Source organism: Carettochelys insculpta, chromosome 2 (assembly GCF_033958435.1).
Source record: "Carettochelys insculpta isolate YL-2023 chromosome 2, ASM3395843v1, whole genome shotgun sequence".
NCBI classification, from domain to species: Eukaryota; Metazoa; Chordata; order Testudines; family Carettochelyidae; genus Carettochelys; species Carettochelys insculpta.
This window is the reverse complement of record NC_134138.1, coordinates 201,333,567-201,353,815: the sequence shown is the minus strand read 5'-3', so window position 1 is coordinate 201,353,815 and position 20,249 is coordinate 201,333,567. Positions and strand designations below refer to the sequence as shown.

General features: G+C 38.7%; 1 protein-coding gene across 1 annotated transcript in view; it reads right to left on the bottom strand.

Moving 5' to 3' along the window:
* TOPAZ1 (testis and ovary specific TOPAZ 1) overlaps nt 1-20,249 on the bottom strand; it is a 118,503-nt gene that overhangs the window by 57,114 nt on the left and 41,140 nt on the right. The window contains exons 8-13 of the mRNA XM_074988330.1: nt 18,695-18,832; nt 10,240-10,303; nt 5,290-5,441; nt 4,944-5,036; nt 4,537-4,652; nt 3,039-3,105 (exon numbers count right to left, since the gene is read on the bottom strand). Of these exons, the coding sequence (XP_074844431.1) occupies nt 3,039-3,105; nt 4,537-4,652; nt 4,944-5,036; nt 5,290-5,441; nt 10,240-10,303; nt 18,695-18,832 (630 nt within the window). The remainder of the gene's footprint in view (nt 1-3,038; nt 3,106-4,536; nt 4,653-4,943; nt 5,037-5,289; nt 5,442-10,239; nt 10,304-18,694; nt 18,833-20,249) is intronic.

The following is a 20,249-nucleotide window of genomic DNA, read 5'->3' as shown; positions in this document are numbered from 1 at the left end:
AAGAGAGTTGGCAGTTTTTCAAAGGGACATTATTAAGGGCCCAAGAGCAAGGTATACTGATGCGTAGGAAAGATAGAAAGTATGGTAAAAGACCGCCTTGGCTTAGCCAGGAGATTTTGCATGATCTCAAATCAAAAAGGAGTCTCATAAAAAGTGGAAATTAGGAGAAATTACAAAAGATGAATATAAGCAAACAGTACATGTATGTAGGGGCAAGATTAGAGAGGCAAAGGCACAAAATGAGCTGAAACTAGATTGAGACATAAAGGGTAACAAGAAGACACTCTATAAATGTATTAGAAGCAAAAGGAAGACCAAGGATATGATACGTCCACTACTCAGTGAGGAGGGAGAAACAATATAAGGAAACCTGGAAATGGCAGAGGTCCTTAATGACTTCTGTGTTTCAGTCTTCACCAAGAAGTCTGATGCAGAACTGCCTAACATGGTAAATGCTAGTAGGAAGTGGGTAGGTTTAACAGATAAAATAGAAAAAGAACAAGTTAAAAAGTCCTTAGAAAAATTAGATGTCTTCAAGTCACAAGGGACTGATGAAATACCATCCTAGAATACTCAAGGAGCTGAGAGAGGACGTATCAGAATCTTTGGCTATCATCTTTGAAAAGTCCTGGAAGTCAGGAGAGGTTCTAGAAGATGGGAAAAGGGCAAATACAGAGCCCATCCATAAAAAGGGAAAAAATAACAACCTAGGAAACTACAGACCAGTCAGTTTAACTTCTGTGTCAGGAAAGATATGGAGCAAGTTATTAAAGAATTCATCTGCTAGAATCCTGAAAAATATAAGGTGATAAGTAACAGCCAGCATGGATTTGTGAAGAACAAATCATGCCAGACCAATCTGATAGCTTTCTTTGACAGGATAACAAGGCTTGTGGCTAAGGGAGAAGCGGTGGATGTGGTATACGTAGACTTTAGTAAGGCATTTGATATGGTCTCACGTGATCTTCTTATCAATAAACTAGGGAAATACAATGTAGATGGGGTTACTATAAGGTGGGTGCATAAGTGGCTGGATAACCATTCTCACACAGTAGGTATTAATAACTCACAGTCATGCTGGAGGCGCATAACAAATGGGGTTCTACAGGGCTGTTCTGGGACTGGTTCTATTCAATATCTTCAACAATTTAGATACTGGCATTGAGAGTACACTTATTAAGAGAGCAGATGACACCAAGCTGGAAGAGGTTGCAACTGCTTTGGAGGATAGAGTCAGAATTCAAAATGATCTGGACAACCTAGAGAAATGGTCTGAGGTAAACAGGATGAACTTTAATAAGGACAAATGCAAAGTACTTGACTTGGGAAGGAACAATCAGCTTCATACATAAAGAATGGGAGGACTGTCTAAGTACTGCACAAAGGGATTTAGGGGTCATAATGGACCACAAACTAAGTATGAGTCACCAGTGTGACGCTGTTGCAAAAAAAAGCAGACTTGATTCTGGGGTGCATTAACAGGAGTGTTGAGAGCAAGACACGGGAAGTCATTCTTCTGCTCTACTCAGTGCTTATTAGGCCTCAACAGGAGTATTATGTCCAGTTCTGGGCATCACATTTCAAAAAAGATGTGGAGAAACTGAGAAGGTCCAGAAAAGAGCAACAAGAATGATTAAAGGTTTAGAGAACATGAGCTACAAAGGATGACCGAAAAAAACTGGGCTTGTTTAGTTTACAAAACAGAAGAATTAAAGGGGTCATTCTAATGGTTTTCAAGTATCTACAGGACGGTTACAAGTAAGAGGGAGAAAAATTGTTCTCCTTGGCCTCTGATGATAGGACAAGGAGTCATGGGCTTAAACTGCAGCAAGGGAGATTCAGACTGGACATTGGGGAAACTTTCTAACTGTCAGGGTGGTTAAACTCTAGAATAAACTACCTTGGGAGAGGATGAAATCTCCATCACTGGAGATATTTAAGAGCTGGTTAGATAGATGCCTATCGGTGATGGTCTAGACGGTGCTTGGTCTTGCAGTGAGGGAAGGGGACTGCACTCTATGACCTCTTGAGGTCCCTTCCAGTTCTAGTGTTCTATGGCGCTCAGTGTTCTGTGCTGTTACTGAACTGTAATTTACCCCCTAAATGTCTTCTAAGAGCCCAATAAGCAGCGGAAGTGTCAGTAATGCTGCTAGGCAACACTGACCTCCTGTAGCCTGGCAAATTCTCTCGTCTGGCACTGGACAGGTCCCAAGGGTGCCAAATGAGAGAGGTTCAACCTGTAGTACAAATAATGTAAATACTACAAATAAAATACTTTAAGGTGACGATGATGATGATGATTTATAATTTGTTAAGCATTATCACTCCAAATAGATCCTTTTGGGATTTTTTTTTTGCATAAGACATGATTCCTGTTAATTGTCAGTGAATATAAAATACATATCCTTGTTAAGGGATGATATACCACTACAAATTCCAATTCATACAAGTGTTTCATCTAGAAACAACAAAATTAATTAGGCTCTTTAACCAGGCACTATTTCAATTAAACTGATTATCTTCCTGGTACCACCATAATCCTAGCTCTCAGCACTAAACAACAAAGATTTTGTGGAGCTTTAGGTATTTTTAAGGAATGTTTAATATGAATCCTAATATTGTATGACACAAAGTTCTCACTTTACATTAACAGTTTAAAAAGGTAAACTCTACCACTTATTTTTAAAGATTAGTCCAATACCTGAAATCAATTATGACATATTTAGCTAATCTGCAAGTATTCACAACATTAAAGCCATATTGACACATCACTTCATAACAAAGATGGTCCTCTTATGGGATGTTAGCCACCGTCATCTACAGTTTTGCTCTGACTAAACATTCCACATTTTAATTGTCTTGAAAATAAAAGTAACACCGCTCATTTATGACTAATAACATATTGCCACACTCCCGGACTTAAAGGCTCAAAACCTTTTTCTGAACTTAAAAATAAAAACTCAAACTGACCAAGCACAATATAATCTCTATGCTTAATTCTCAGATTTATTTCTGAAAACTGAATGTTCATACAGTACCTGAATTTCAGCTATTGCCAAATTCAAATCACAAAGCCAGTTCTTTTTCAACTGTCTTGCCTGAAATCTTCAACAAGAGAAGACTGTTAATTATAATTACATGTTAAGATTATAATACTTTGCATTATTCCTAAAAAAAAAAAAAATGCATCATGTTCAATCCTAGATCATTATATTTTTCTAACTCCATAGTACTCCAGCTTACACACACCCCTCAAGTGGGAAAAAGCAAATATATTTAAATCACACATATTGGCTACAGTTACACTAGCACGTTTTCCTGGAAAAATCCCTGTTTTGTCAACAAAACTTGTGGAGCGTGCACACACAAAATGGGATTTGTCAACGGCATTTGGACAAAATACAGCACTTTTGCTGGTAGTGTTCTGCCTCAAAGCTTTGAGACGTAACGCTACTGTCGAAAGATTCTGTTGACCAAAAAGCTGCATGGCCGCTCTGGATGGGCCTTCTCTCAACAGACAGGGCATCTACAACAATGGGCAGCCCTGTTTGCTGTGCTTCTGGGTGCCTGTTTTGTCGAGAGAGCAGCTGGCAGTCCAGCTGCTTTGTCGACAGAGTGGAGTGCTCTCCCCGTTGGCTTCTGTGTGTGGCTGCATTGTGTTAAATTTTGTCAGAAAAACTCTCACGACAGTGACTTCTGTTGACAGAGTGCTGTAATGTAACTGCAGCCATTAACAATGTCATTTGTGCTTCAGTGTACTACTGTAATGAGAACTACACAAATCATTTTCACTGTTTTACTAGACTATGAATCATATTTCTCATGCATATTATTCTAGTGAGGAAATATTAGAAAGAGGCAGCAACTTACAATAGAAAAGATTTACCTCAATGTGAAAATAAGTGAAAAGGCAGAGACAATCCAAGTGTAAACTGAGTTTTGTATATCCCTCTAAGGTCTATAATAATCTCAAATTATGTCAAATGACATGAAGAAGTGTGATCTAGTAAATAAAGCAGGATGGTTTTCTGGCTCTGCATCTGACATTCTATGATCCACTGGACAGTATACCTAATTGTGTATCAGTTCCTTACATGATATAACCCACTTTGCACTGAGGTTGTAAGTAACGTAAAACCAAGTTCATTAGAAGAGTTACTCAGGGTCACACAGTAATTTGTGCATGCTATTCCCAATTGTGCTAATCATATTTACTAATCACAAAGAGTATGGAAACATTAATAAATAACTGAATCAAAAATCCTGGTCCTCTTATTCTCAATGCTTGGTGTTAGCATTTTACATTTAATTGCAAACCGTTTTAAATATTATGAGCATGTAGTTACTGAATAATTAAACTTCTCAAATTGTAGAAAAAATATACACACCTTTTTACCTTGCTTTCTAATTAGCAACAAAATGGAATGTCCTTTAAGCCTGTTCTATACGTAATTTTTATTTATTGAAAACCAGAAGAAACCATTACATATATTTTGCACATTAACTGTAAAATAACTCCCTAACCTAAATACGCACCTTGATTTCATGTTCAAAATAACATTAATTTCTTGACTGGAAACTTGCAGTTGGTGAAGGAACTTAATAACACAGTTAAAATGTTCAAGCTCAAAAACCATCCCAGCATCAAAAAGCTGTAGCATCAAAAGAAAATAATTCAAATGTACACACAAATTAGCATTTCTAAAATGTTTCCAGATTCAAGTGGCAAACACAATGAAGGACGTAACATATAGGAAAAGAAACACAGGTGGGATTTATACAAAATATGGGATAAAGAATAACCTGTAGAGTTGAATGACAACATCAAAATAAAGATGTTTGTTTTAATTCAACCTTTAAAATGTCATTGTTGGGTTTTAAAAGAAGGCAAGAAGTTTTAGTGAAACTTCCACACAGAACCAAATAATGGAAAAAAGTCATACCTTACAAAAGATATCTATTAATGGAGGTATGGCATCTCTTACATTCATGGAAGCCACATGCTCAAACACCTTCAGGAGCATATCAACAGCTGGCTAAAATATAAAAAATAAAAAAAAAAAAACACACACACACACAGTTAAAAAAAATCCTAATAGCTTAATCTTTTCTCTCCTGTAGAGATTTTAGAATTTTCAGAATAGTAGTCTGTTTTGCCGTATGTAGAGTTTTGCTTTTCAGAACTGGGTCCATATTAAAAAAAATAATTAGAGTTAACTTCACAAGCTTTAGGAGAGTTACGGTCCCATGAATCCAACAAAACTTCCAAAATATTTCCTGGTCACTTACCAGCATTTTAATTATTACAGTGACGTTTAATAACTGAAATACTTCTTTCAACAAACAACACTTGAGCAAAGAAATGAGAAGATCACTCAGCACTTGTGAATCAAAATGCACACCAGGAGTAACTTGTCTGTAGTAATTGGTAAATATCTGGACTGAAAAACAAACAAAAAGACAAAACAAAACCAAATGAGTCAATCCTATTTTCAGTTATCCGACCGTACATATTCAAACATATTATTTCTTGAAACAGAAGTTATTTTTAATAAAGGCACTATATTAAAAATAAAAGTGAAAACATATTTTGTGATAAATTCTAACTCAGATTCCCATTAGCCATAAAAGAGATACTGTAAAACTACTTGACTGCTTTTAGTTTTTATAAAAGGATCAGCAGTCTGTACTATACTGCCACATAGATAAACCTCCCATCATGAACTGCAGAATGCTTTAGAGAAGGTAAAGTTCAGTCTCTATATCCATTTAGAAACTAGGGAACTCTGATGAGAAGGAGAAAGATAAAATACAAACTGAGATGGTGTTTATGTCAACAACTGTCTAACAATTGGATCTATTTTACACAGGCCACACAAGTGTCAGACAGATATCACTCGCTGTCAACCCCTAGATCAGGTATTAATCAGAGAGTATCAGAGTCATGCTGCTTTTCCCATTTTCACTGAATCTCAGAAAGTGGCAATGAAATAGATCTAGAAGATCTCTTACTATTATATTGTAAATTTAGTCCAACCTCACTAGAAACGCAGGGAATGTGACTAGTGCTCTTTTCTCATCTGGTTTAAAATGCCCCAAACAACGCAGGTTTCACTTCAGGAAGACAATTCACCAACACTTCCCACTATCAGCAATAATTCTTCCTGTCATTGTTTCCTCTTAAAATTCAAACTTCCATCTAAAGTTACATCTTTCAGCTACTACTGTAACTAAGATGGCTAAAAATGAAACATTATAGAAAAACTGTCAATGCACTTTGTTCCTCAGGCTGCGTCTACACTATGAGATAAATTTAAATTTCAAGGCTTTAGCTCAATATTAAAATGTGACTGTCTTCACATGTAATACTGTTAACTAGATTTAATGAGCTGTAATGCTGATTACAGAATATTGATATTACGGGACATGTATCGCATCTATTTCGAATTTAAAAATCTTGAATCAAGGCTAATGTGGAAGCACCATGTCCTAAATTCGAATTTGTTAGCCTGCAGAAGCGTCCCATATGCATTCCACAAAGCTACGTGGGTGCTCCAAGTATGGATGCTTCATTGTGCGCTGCTGTCAGGTATGCAAGAAGAAGGTCAAACTAAGCCTGCAAAGTTTGGATTGAATTTGAATTAAAATTTAATTTGGAATTCAGCAGCCCAGCTCCACAAATAAAAAGGGCATCCATTATGAACAAATCCCTTTGCCCATTGCTTTGCACCGTATCAAGAGCTGTTGCAACTCATCAGTAGTCATTGCACTGCATCAGTAGCAATTATTTGTAGCCCTGTACTGCAATCATGAGCACTCAGGCTAGTGGTCTGACTAGCACTTCTCAGGCTTGCAAGCGAGCCCCAGCTTGGACCCACCAGATTCTGTATCTCATTGCCATTTGGGGAGAACAATCGGTGGTGAAGAGACTTCCGGTGGCCAAGAAAAATGTGGCCCTCTATGATCAGATGGTGCACAAGATGGCTGCCCAAGGTTACTCCCAGGACTCTATGCAGTGCCAGGTGAAGATTAAAGAACTTTGGCAGGCCTATCAAAAAGTACGGGAAGCCAAACAGTGGTCGAGACAGCTCCACAGACCTGCCGCTATTATTAACAGCTCCACATGCTTATGGGGAACAACCCCACTACAGAGCCCAGACTGAATTATGATACTTGTGGAAGTCCTGGTGTGGAGTTCAGGGTGAGCCTGGAGGAGCAGGGTGGCCTGGAGGAAGAGGGCAACGGAGAGGAGGAAGGGTGCAACAAGCAGGGGACAGAGGAAGTTGTTCCAGACAGCCTGGAGCTCTTCACCATAGACCTGGAACTAGTCCCCTTCACAGAGGGCACCTCCATGTCAGTGCTCTCCACACTAGTCCCCAAGCCCTCTGGAACAAGTGGTTCGGGTGAGTCTTTATTCTGCATGCTAGAAGTGGGTTGGGGGTGGGCATAGCTATAGGGTATTGCATGAGGTACAGGTTTGTTAGCTGCGTTTCTGTTCCCCTCAGAATAGTGTGTTAATGTTTCTTGGGATGGAGCGCTTCTCCTTTCTGGAGATCTCCTCAAAGGCCTCATCCAGGCACTCTTGTATTTTTTTCATGAGATTCCTGGGAAGGCCTGACTTTTCGCAGCTTCCACAGTAGCACACCTTGCCACACCAGGAAACCAGATAGTGATTTGGTGTCATGGTATCACTCTGTAATAGCAGTGGGGACATTAGCTTCAGAAACGTCCAAACGGGTCAACAAACATCTGAACTTTGCTTTCAAATATCCAAAGGCGCATTCCACAATCATTCTGCACCTGCTCAGTCTGTAATTACATTTTTCCTTTGTGGGCTCCTGGGCTCCTGTGGAGGGTTTCATCAGGCAAGGAAGCAGAAGGTAAGCAGGGTCGCCCAACGTAACAATAGGCATCTTCATATCGCCAATCTTGATTTTCTGATCAGGGAAAAAAGTCCCATCCAGGAGCTTTCAGTACAGTCCCAAATTTTGGAATATGCATGTATTGTAAACCCTCCCTGACTGGCCAATGTTGATGTTGGAAAAATGACCTTTGTGATCTTCCAACCCCTGCATGACCATGGAGGAGTACCCCTTTCAATTAGTATACTCCAAGGCCAGGTGGTCCGGGGCCATGATGGGGATGTGCATGCCATCTATTGCTCCACCACAGTTCAGAAAACCGTGGGCAGCAAAGCCATCCACTATGGCCCGTACATCTCCCAGGCTCATTAGCTTCCTGATTGCATGGGCCACTTCCAACACCACGGACCCCACTGTAGGTATGCCCACCCCAAACTGATTTTCTACTGACAGGTAACTGTTGGGGGTTGCAAACTTCCACAGGGCAACTGCCACTCCCTTCTGTACCTTTAAAGCCTGACTTATTTTGGTGTTGCTATGCTTCAGGGCAGGCACCAGCACATCACAAAGTTCCATAAAAGTGGACTTGTGCATATGAAAGTTCTGCACCCACTGCTGGTTGTCCCAGGACTTCAAAATGATGGGATCCCACTAGTGTGTGCTGGTCTCTCGAGTCCAAAAATGCCACTCCACTGTCAGCAATGCAGTCATAGAAGTCACCAACTATAAATTCTTGGGATGCAGTTGGCACAAGTGCTGTTCCAAACCACCATCCTCGTTGTCAGCAGCAGCAGCAGCAGCAGCAGCAGCACCACCACCAGGATAGCCAAGTGTCATTGAGTGTTGGAATTGAAGGATAAATCATGTGACAGATGCCGTGGTTGCCGAAATGATCTGTGCTGAGTTGGAGCATTTGTGGATCCATGCTTGTGCTGGAATGCTGCAGCAGGAAACAGCATAATCTCTAGCTCTTTTTTCACAGTTAGCGATGCAGTGAATTCTGGGATTCCAACATGAAACACCCACAAGCAACCAGGGCTAAGGCACTGTGGGATAGGTACTCACAATGCAGTGCTCATGCTGTCAAACTTGCATGGGCAATGGGGGACACAGAGATTTGACATGGAGAAAAGGTGGGTAAAACTTCAAGAAGGTTTGTGGACACTTTATTTAAATTCATAATATCAAGATTAAGTATTTCAATTTATCAATTTTATCTCATAGTGTAGATGCAGCCTCAGACAACATTTAACATAGAGTTAGTTTTGTTGTTTCCCAGTATGGTCAATTGCCTTCTTGTTTGCATGAGCCTTCTGTATAACAGGAAAGAAGAAAAACAATTTCACACACACGACAATGATTTATTAAACTAAAATTAGCAGACATTTAGAAGCATTATATTCCCTGAATCTGCTATCTTGAATCTAGATTTCAAATTCAATACTGAACCCATTATTCCCAGTTATAAAGATCCTGTTCCTAGATTACCAATCTATAGCCATAGTTGTGCAACTGAATAATGTGAGTAGATCCTTATACAGAGAACTCCACTGAAGTCAACAGATCTCTGTAGGAATACATAAGTATGTCAATATAGAGCTGATTAAAGGATTCAAATGTCAAGGAGGGATGGCAATTTTAGGCCCTAATCCTGAAAATACTGTACACAGTTGCAGTCTTCCCACATTCTCAGAAGCTATGCTATGTATATTTAACTCTTTTAGTCTTCCTCAGAAATCCATTCCTCTATTCTTATCCTTGCTCTTTAAACATCTTGCAGTAATGTCGTGAGACAGAAAAATATTAAAAAAAACCCATTGTGTCTGACATCAAATACTTAAATGCCTTAATCATAATTACATGGCTACTGCTTGGTTTCACTACAGGGCAAATTTAAACTTTTTTTTTTTAAAACGTTAGCATGCTTGAATTACTTTTAAATGTAACACTAATTTTGAAATTCTTAGATCTCTAATGCTTGGGTTTGGAACGATTACAACATCTCTGTAATATTTTTTAACCTTTAAGTATTGATATATATTCTCAAATTAACTTTATTGTGGCATAAGTTGTCTGGGAATATGCTTAGGACCATATACAACCATCAATTTAGAGCACAACTCCCAAACACAAAGGAAAGATTACACAAAAAAGGACAGCTCATGAGTCTCATACATTAACTAGTAACTAACATTACTCATTGTGATTTCACACCGACTAGTCTCTCTCTTTGCTTACGGCTTCTGTCATGGACTTCCTTTATAAATTACTATATATAGTAAACTCCTTCATATCCAGCATTCCATCGTCAGGAACTCTCAAATAACTGACATACATACATACATATATAATACATTCATTTTCTATTGTACCATACCTGCACGTTGTAGCAAACTTGATTCATTGATATTTATATACGCCTTAAGTATTTCCATACAAATCTAGAAAAACAAATAGAATCCATTAAAAGAGATTAAGCTATATTCCAACATATTAGTAACCTGCCTCTGAATTCTATACTGCAGGTAAGCATTAGGTGGCTGCTTCTTTAAATTATCTATGACAGCAATACATGAGGAATAAACTAGTTAGCCTGTAGTGTAGTGTTGTGCGAAAGCAGGATAGATCCTGTCAACTTCAAAAGGTTTTAGATGGCTGGTTTGGAACATTTCTGAAGGAATTGTTGGGAATAACTGTAAAGGTGTACACAACAGTACCTAAAAGGGTGTTACACGGAAGGAGGAGAAACATTACTCTCCTTAGGCCTTGATGATAGACAGGAAGCAACAGGCCTAAATTTCAGCAAGGGAGGTTTAGGTTAGACATTAGGAAAAATTTCATGTCAGGGCTGTTCAGTACTGGAATAAATTGTGTAAGATGGTTTTAGAATCTTCATCTCTGGGGATATTTAAGAACAGACTGGATAAATATCTAACAGGGATGATATAGATGGTGCTTGGTCCTGCTGTGAAGGCAGGGTACTGGATTTGATAAACTCTTAAGGTTCCTTCCAGTTCTAGTATTCTATGATTCTATCAAGAGACCTGCATCAGCTTTTCCCACACAGATATCTGCATCAAACAGTAGAAAAGATTGGAAATAAAAAATATTACTAGCATTCACTAGAAGGTGAAAACAGTCATTCGGGAAAGGGAACAGACAAGGGTAAAATACAAAAGTGTGAAATAAAAAAAAAAGTACAGTGACTCCAAGTCACAAGGATGTCCAGAAATAAAACTGAGAGGAACACACATATTACTTCATATTCCCGTAAAACAGTATAAGGCCAGGCACGTAAAAAAACCTAGAAAATTGATTTGAAGGTATTTTACTACAGACCAAGGTTACCAATTAAGAGCCTTTTAAAAATTATTCTATAAGATTCAAATTGGGTATTAAATATTTTGTGAAGAATTCCATTTGAAGATCTTAAAATACTTCAAAATATTAATAAATTTAACTTTGCATTGGAACTGAGACTGAAACAGTGAGACTGAAAATAGATAAGTATGCTACCAAATATACAAAATAAGGTGAAAATCTTTTGCTGTATCTTTCATTTATAGTCTTGTGTGTTACTATAAGAAACAAAAATTCACACTTTAATTTTGAAGTGGATCGGTCCCTTTCAATAACTTATCTAAGGTCACTCAGTGAGAGAGTTCTTGTCAGAACCTGAGCTATGACGTAATCTCTGCAGATCAGCAAGGCTGATGGTAAAAACCAGTAGTTTTAAGATTTTAGCGCTTCAGTGCTCCCCTTTATTATAAATAAACTGATTCAAAACATCAAAATAATTCATATTTAATATTTTTAGTGGACATCAATACCACCTATTGTTTAAACAGGCATACAAAGTTTGCTTTTGGAAAAAGGTTGCTTAGAATCTTTTACTGTTAAAAATGCCTTAAAAATGTCACTTGGCAGCCAATGAGCTAATTTAACCCACTCTAAAAACCCAGGTGGATGAGAGCATTTATAACAAATTTAAACATAGGCGGAAAGTATGTAAATTAATTTGCTTTCTTTTAGAATCTATTTTCCTCCTCCTTTGGACTGACTCCCAAAAATACCAAGACTGCATCTGGAGCTATCACTGTTCCAAATATTAGTGAAATTGCTTGGAAAATCCAGTTGCAGAAAGATTTAATCATGGGACAAGTCTACACTGCATGCATAAAAGACCCTAATTGTAAGCCTCATTTCCAGCTTGTCTCACACTTTCTTTGATTTAATTGTCTCAATTTACAAGGGGTATAATTTAACCTATGGACCACGTAAAAATGGGAAAGTCTAACTTTGTAATTAATTGCAATAGATTCAGATGGGAGAAAATATATAAACTTAAATTTCTATGAGGAATTTAGTCCAAGCCTGCATCTATGAAACCCTTATTGAATGATGGACAGAGATAGTAGCTTTTAGCATCTGAAAACACAATGGATTTTGACACCTTTTATTCCTGTATGAAAATGTTCCAGCTGAGTCATTTATTTGTAGAAAGCTGCCAGTTTCAGAAAAAGCCACATCACCTTTAGTTTCGAAAAAGTTGAGAATATATATATATTTTTACATGAGTAATTTTGATGAGATCAATATGCACAGTCCAAAAGAAAGTTAACGACAACACTAGGCTCTAGACTAAGAGCCAATGTACCCATCAGCAATTAAAGCCTAGAGGTTAGTTACATTTAAAATCAGAGTGCAACAATCTCTAATATGAAGTCGAAATAGAGATCATACTATTTGTTAAAGGCTCCTGTTGATTCTATGAACAGTTCTCTTACGCAGGGCTTAATTCTATAAAAAATGAAGCCAATGTGATTGTGTTTCATATGGGAACAACTGATTAGCATGGCAGAGCTCCAAGAATCACCACCTATCAACATATATACAATGATCCACTAAATTAAAAAAAAAATCAGCAGCAACATATGAATTTTAGTTTGAGGCATTACATTAGAATGGGGATTCAATGAAGAATGCATAAGACTGAGGTTTTCCTAGTTTATATTCACGGTGTTTGCATTTGAAGTTTTACTGATTGATACAGATGACCATAAATAGGAAGGACAGAACATCACTTATCTGCAGGAGACATTTATTTTAACAGAAGCAAAATAAAGATTTAGTGAAGTTACTGGGCAAGAATAAAAAGTGTACTAAGGCAAAAATCAGGAAACAGTTCTTAGACTAAAAGGCAGAGCCAACCAACAATCACATTTCTAATGAAAATCTTATGTTTCAAGAAAAACGTTGTGCATATTTGTACATTCTTATGTTACTATAATGGAAAAATGCCACTCATGCCAGAGTCCAAAGTGGCATGCAGGCTAAGTTTATGTATTATAGAAATTTCTGGACAAACAACAGATGGGCACAAAGAGGAATTTATTTGTAATACCTATTCTCAGCAGATAGCAATACATTATTTATAATTTGATCAATACACACAAATATTTAGAACAAAGTTCCTGGCAGCTAAAACATCTCAGCAGCAGGTGGCATACATGTAGTGTATCCAATGAAGCTTAACAGTAACTCCTCCTTTTATGGCAACAAACAAAAATTAGGAAAAAAAAAGTCCTTCGTGACTATAAGCTATTAAGATTAGAAGAAATTTTCTTTTGTTTAGTCTCTTTTCTCCTCTAAATGCCAACGTTCACTGTTTCCATCAGTGGGCTTTCCCTTTTCTCCAACTGAACATCAGGTCACACCAGATCTATTGCCAGAGATACACTAATAGCTATTCAGAAGCCCTGCCATACACAAAACTTCTAGGATTGTAACTGATAAGACTGCGTGTTCCAATTTTTTAAATATATTATACAAACACCTTAATCCTGTATCTATTACATGTTGTAGAAAAGGAACTGGTCAAATGAAGCCAAGATTCTCTCTCCACAGTGGATAATTAACCATGTGAAGAAAGTATCTGACAGGCACATTTCTCTCCCCTCAAGGCCATATTAATTACAAGTAGCAACAGGATTTTAAACAGCAATGAAACCCCAATCAAGTACCTAAACAGAAGCACCGACAGGAAAGTGGATGGCACTATATGCAGTAGCTTTCTGATAGTTAATGTTGAAGTCCACATGCTGAGAAATTTTTTGATGACAAACATGTTTTTGACCATGGAAGATATTCTTCCTCCATTCAGTGCTTTCTTTTAAATTCCAAGATGTCAAATGAGATCTGATGGTCTTAGAGAACGCTAACTCAACAGACACTCTCTTCAAGGGAAGATGAAAAGAACTTCCTGAGATAATGCATAGGTCTTATAACCAAGGTCTGGGAAGCTAGCCTGGAGCTGTCACTACTGCGTAAGCTCCATCATGTTTCTTTTTCAGTAGATTTCTGGTTGTTGGGGGCCCTAACAGAAGGCCTTATTGGAAACTCTGGGAGGCGCATAGATGCAAACCTGCCCGCATCTAAAGACCCTTTCCCCAGCCTTGTGGGAAGAACCACTGGACTCAGGATCCAACTAAACAGAAAGGACAACTAAAGGACAACTGGGTCAGGATGAAGATCAAAGCTTCAAAGGGCTGGCATGGGATAGCTCTCCTGGCCACAAATCCGAATATACATTCAGGCCTTCCGCATACTTGTGTCTGCAGAAGAATCAGATTTTGCCATTTGACTAGCACAGGAGTGTGCAACCTGTGGCTCCCGACACCATAATTGCTCCTGATTATTCTGGATAAACAGAGAACATCTGAAAGCCCAACAACAAACAACTCATACCCAAATAGCAAAAGATACGTGATCTTAAAATGTTGGCTAACTCTCCCTTTAATATGTGCAGTGCATTGTGGAATACGATACTATATCTGTGTTTTGATCATGTTGTTAATACAGTTTTGATTTTGAAAAGAAACCTGCAGCATTCCTGTGGGTACAGGCAAAATGCATTTTAAGAAAGAAAAATTAAAGGTGAAGTAAAATTGACATAATTAGAGGGGGATTGGAATGGCTTCAAAAACAAGGAAAATCTAAGATGAATACAGAGAATTTCAAGCTAAATGGACCCAATTCTTCGTATTTATATCGAGTTTGACTGGGCTTCATTTATGTCTCATTTGCAATGAAAAATACACCAACAACAAAAAATGCAACCTCGAGGCATTTTCTCAAAAATGCACACTCCTTTTGCTGAATAATATCCAGCTGGAGATGCCAGAAAAAAAACCTGTGGAGGAGCTGCTACGCAAAGCAGAGCAAAATAAGAACACATTTACTAAACGGGTGAAATCACCATGTAGCATAATTGTGGCTAGTTATGTGATACCTCAAGATATTGTGAAATGAGGAAAGCCGTTCACAGATGGTGAATAGATATGAGTACTTTATCAAAGTATCAAAACAGTTGTACAGTGATTTCAAAAACAAAAATGAAGTTGTTCAGAATCTAGTGTCCTCCAGACAAAGATGGTTCAGGAGTGAAAATCAGGAAGACAGTGGTACAAAATACACATTTAAAGTGTGAGGAAAGGGTATGTAAAAAGTTTGTGAACATCCTTCAGTCAACATGTATTGCACTACAAATCATTTTGCATGCTGTTCTTAAAATAGGTGTTACAAAAAGTATGGTCTGACGTTAAGGACTGTTTCATATTCACATGCATTGTTGCTTTTGAATTGAATTTTTACTGAATTTGAAAAAAAAGGGCCGGGGGGAATGGCTATTCTTGCTATCGTGGTTGCTTTCCCCTGGACTAGCACATAAAGAAGACTACTATCCATATTTCAAATTCCTGTATAATAAATGAGAATTGTGCTTTTCTTATTCATAAGGGTGTTGTGAAGACAAATTACAGTAAAGATTGTGATATGCTCAGATGCTACACTAATGGAGGCCATATTGGTAACCTAAGGTAGACAGAAACAAGGAGGCAGTACTTTTTGTGTGTTGAGTTGTGATGAACTCAACATCTTTCAAGACAATGCACAAGAGTAGTTTTGCTGCTCGTTGTCAGAGCCAGACAAGCAGTAGTCTTCATAATTCACTATTTCATGTCCAACCTTTGGCTCTTCAAGTTATTGTAACCAATGTTGATCCCAATGTAGATGGACATACACCTCATGTGTGTGAGCTCAGAATCTCTTAAGTACCAATGTCCACTGGGGTCATGCATATGCCTGTGTCTCCTTTTACTCTTAAGTGAAAGCATAAATAGCAGGGGGGCCTCAACCCTTCCTCAGCAGATTTGTAATTTGAAGCCAGAAATAAGAGAAGTTCAAATCAGGGATGAAGGGTGGGACACAGGATTCACACTAACAGTTATGGAAGGACAAGTAACTTTTTTATCTTTTTGAATATGCATCCATGTGGATCCCACTGTTGGTGTCTGGCAAGCAGAATCCACTACAGGATTTTGGGGATGAGGACTATCAATAGCATTGGTCAATTAAGGATTGGAGTAAGGTCCCTTCCACCTGCCCCTCATCTGGCATTCGACCTCAGAGCTAAATTCAGCACATATTTGACAAATGTGAGTGGTCTGCTCCACTTAGTGGCCTTGCAGATTTCAAATACCAGCTCGCTGTGTAAACAGACCAACAGTGCCACTTTGATGGAGAGATACATCATATTATCTGTTTTGTAAAACTTTGTGATGAAACAGTCTGAACTTTGGAGCAGGCACACATACCCACAAATAGATGTCTGAACAATCTGAAAGATTTTGTGTTGTCAGCATATGAGGAATTCTGGATATTTTCAGAATGAGGAGCTTTTTGTTGCCATATATGGAATGAGGCTTTGGAAAAAGCACAGATAAGCTGACTAATTGGTTTCAGTGGAAATTGGAGACTACCATGGGGATTAAATTTGTTATGTTTCCATGCAAACTTGTCTCTATGAAGTGACACAGGGTTCCACCAAATGTGCCTGAATCTTACCCATCTTCTGATGCCCACCAGAAATACTATTCTGCGAGTAAGATGGAACACCCTGAGATGGCTTGATGGTGTTCACACTCCTACCTGAGTAAGCTCTCTAAATGTCAGGTAAGTGCATTGTGTCATTAAGGAATCTGGAAACCAGCAGATATGAGACTGAGAATGGTTGTGTGGAGATGATTTGCTAATATTGCTGCCAAATGGACCCAGGTTGAGAAAGTTCAGAATGTTTTAATTGTAGCCAATAGTCAAGAATCTATAGTATTGGGACATGCAATACTAGGTCTAGGTCATATCGGACCATCCATATAGAGAATCTTTTCCATTTGGGGGACTCAGTCTCTTTTGTAGGTTGATGAAATCCTGGCACAGAACAGGACACAACGTGTGAGAGGCAATCCCTTTCCAAAAATACTCAAAAGTCTACAACCAGTCTATAAGATGCAGCAACTTTATGTATGGAAGTAACACTTGACCCCAATCCTGCAACAACAGGTCTGGGCAAGCTGATGGGCGGTTCAGTACACATCTGCAACTAATCTGTCAACCAGAACTGCCTCAACGAAATAGGGAGCTGAGAGAATGAGTGTGGCTGGGTCGTCTCTGGCTTTACCAATCGTTCTGGGGATTAGCACCAAATCAGTGGGAAGGTGTAAAAGAGGCCCTGATCCTATTCTGGAAGGAAGGCAGTTGGCAAAGATCCTGGGTTCTTGCCTCCTTCAGAACAGAAATTTGAACACTTGGCATTGCTCATGGTGGTAAACAAGTCTATCACCAGTTTCCACATTAGTGATATTGCGAAGGGATTTCTGCAACGGTCAGTTGTGGTTTGGTGAAGGACTATTTGCTTAAGAAGTCTGACATGTAGTTACTGGTTTCTGGAAAACGTAGGGCTATTGTATTTATGCCATGCAGATTGCATCAAATACAAAACACATAAAAGATATAAATAATTGTTTCAGACCATAAAGCATTCACTACCTAATTTAATAGAAGTTAGCAAGTAGCTTCCCTTATGAATTCTTCTCCCCCCACTCCTTAATCTTTGAAGCTTTTGGTACTGGTTACTGTCAGAAACAGAATATCTACATAATTGAACCATTGGTGTAAGTTGCATGACAATTCAAAAAAGATTTGGTTTTGGACGTAAGAACTTCTTTTGCACTGGTCCACTAGTGTTCCCATCAGTATACTCTGATACAACCATGAAGCACTAGGCTGCTTTATGAGCCGTCAACTCATATTTCCACAAGTACCTCCCTGGGGGCATGTGCAAAACAATAAACTTGATATAATGTTGCCACTAAAGAGATCTTACAGAGGATAGATTTTAAATATTTTGTCATTTTTTCCAACATCTTGAAATACAGAATCACTACAGGTCATGGTGACTCACATAAGCTGGGGTGAAATTGCTAATACCTGAGAACCTGCCAAACACGCTTAATAGCTGGGACACAAGGTCTGTTCTACTTAGTCTGCCAGTTCTCTGAAGAGAATATCATCTTTAAACAAAGATTTCATTGCCACATCTACCTTTTGGAGGGCGACAATGCAGGTGGCCTTGCACCTTAGGAGCACACACAATTTCTGGGTTTGCTTATCTGCCCTTTTGGGTTTACTGAGGCATTCCCATTAATACATCATTAAATAGTACAGAGAATGGGCTAGTACACATAATTCTGTAAGATTTTACTGATTTCTATACTCTTGGAAATCCACCAACTCCAATCCTACAGTCTCTCTAGGCAACATCTTTTTAAAGAACAGTTAAAAGCACCTGGAAGGAACTGTTCTTCTGGGTTCCCACTTTGGATTTCTCAGCTTCAAAAGTAATAAACACTGAACTCAATTAAATACAAAATATGTTGTGAAAATAGGAAGTGTTCAACCTGAGGATTCCCTCCCCTCAAGCAAACCCCTTTTACCTTTTCATCTCCTTGTTCAGGAACATGCCAAAACCAACATTCCATTCTCTCACAGCCACGCAGTGTGTTGAAATACAATCTGCAGTATTTACGTGGCAACTCAATCAACCCAAGGTTCTGCTGGATCAGATGGGAAACCTAAAAATCAGGTAAACAGAGGGTTGATTGCCTATAACTGGAGGTGTTTTGAGATGTGTGGAATCCCTGTGTGCATCATGCTGGAGACTGGGATAGTACACCAGTGAGGACTGTCACTGTTCCAGTTTCTTCTCTTAGCACAAATTTAATTATGATGTGCAACAGAAGAGACATGGGATAGTGTAAAATAGATAGGAACCCCACAGCTTAAAGAACCACCTGTTACCTCCATGTATTCATCAACTGATGGTTCCTATCTGTACTCTAAATATGGGAGATTAGCAAGCAGTAGTCAAACAGAGGGAGGATGAAAGAATTCAGAAGTGATGGTTGCCTAATACTGTTGTTCCTATAGATGAATCTGTTTCAATCTTCTACTAAAACATATATGACATTTTTTGATGGTAAGGAGCAGTTGCCCTACATAGCTCTGGAAAAGTTATGTCTTGCAGATATGCAACAATGGTTGCCTGGGCTCTGGTTGAATGGATCCTCATCCTCTCTACGGAAGGGATATGAGCCAGTGGGTAACAAAGGGCAATGAGATCCATTTAGAAAATCTCTGTGCAGATAAAGCTAGACCTGTTGCTCTCCCAGCTACAGCAACAAGACATCTGGATATATAACTGCTTTCATTGTCTGCAGATAAAATGCCAGTGCTCTTGAAATGTCTACAGAACGAAGACTTCTCTGCCAATCAGAGGCATACACTTTCACAAAATATAGTGATAGGTGGCTAGCCTGACATACGATACTCTGACATTACTTTAGAGGTGACTTTGGGTTGAGGGCAGGGAGGGGTGAAGAGAGACCTTTCTTCTGGAAAATAGAGCCCAAGTGTAAACAGTAAGTAGAGTCTCTAAAACAGCAGGGATCCTAGTAGAATCTGGAGATAAATTATATTGCAGTGCTCAAAAGGAAAAATGCAGGTTTGAAGAAGAACCGAAAAGTCAACAGCTGAACTCTCTCTTGCTTTGTCCAAGAGATGTGAGAGGCCAAAGCCACGGAAGGAACTGTTACTTGATATAGATGTTGATTTCTTCTGATGAGCAGACAGATTAAAGCCAGGTTTGCAGGCAACAGGGATAGCACCTGGCACATGGCATCATATGTGCACAAGTGATAGGAGGAAAAAGCAAGTTCTGACTGATGTCTCTGGGTGACCTGCTCCTGGCATGGAATCTCTTGACAGACAGTTGTGACTGAAAGGTACAAGGTTGCTCCTATGAAAGCTATGTACCTCGTGGGGGGTTCAAAGTGGACTTTTCATGACTGACAAAAAGTCCCAGGGAAGGATGAAGATGGAGGAGTCATCGGGTTGCCAACTGGACTTTCTTGTATGATCTGCCTGTTTGTAGTTGGATTATCAAGACAGTAAAACCCATTCCTTCTCATCCATGCTGCCACCAGTGAAAAG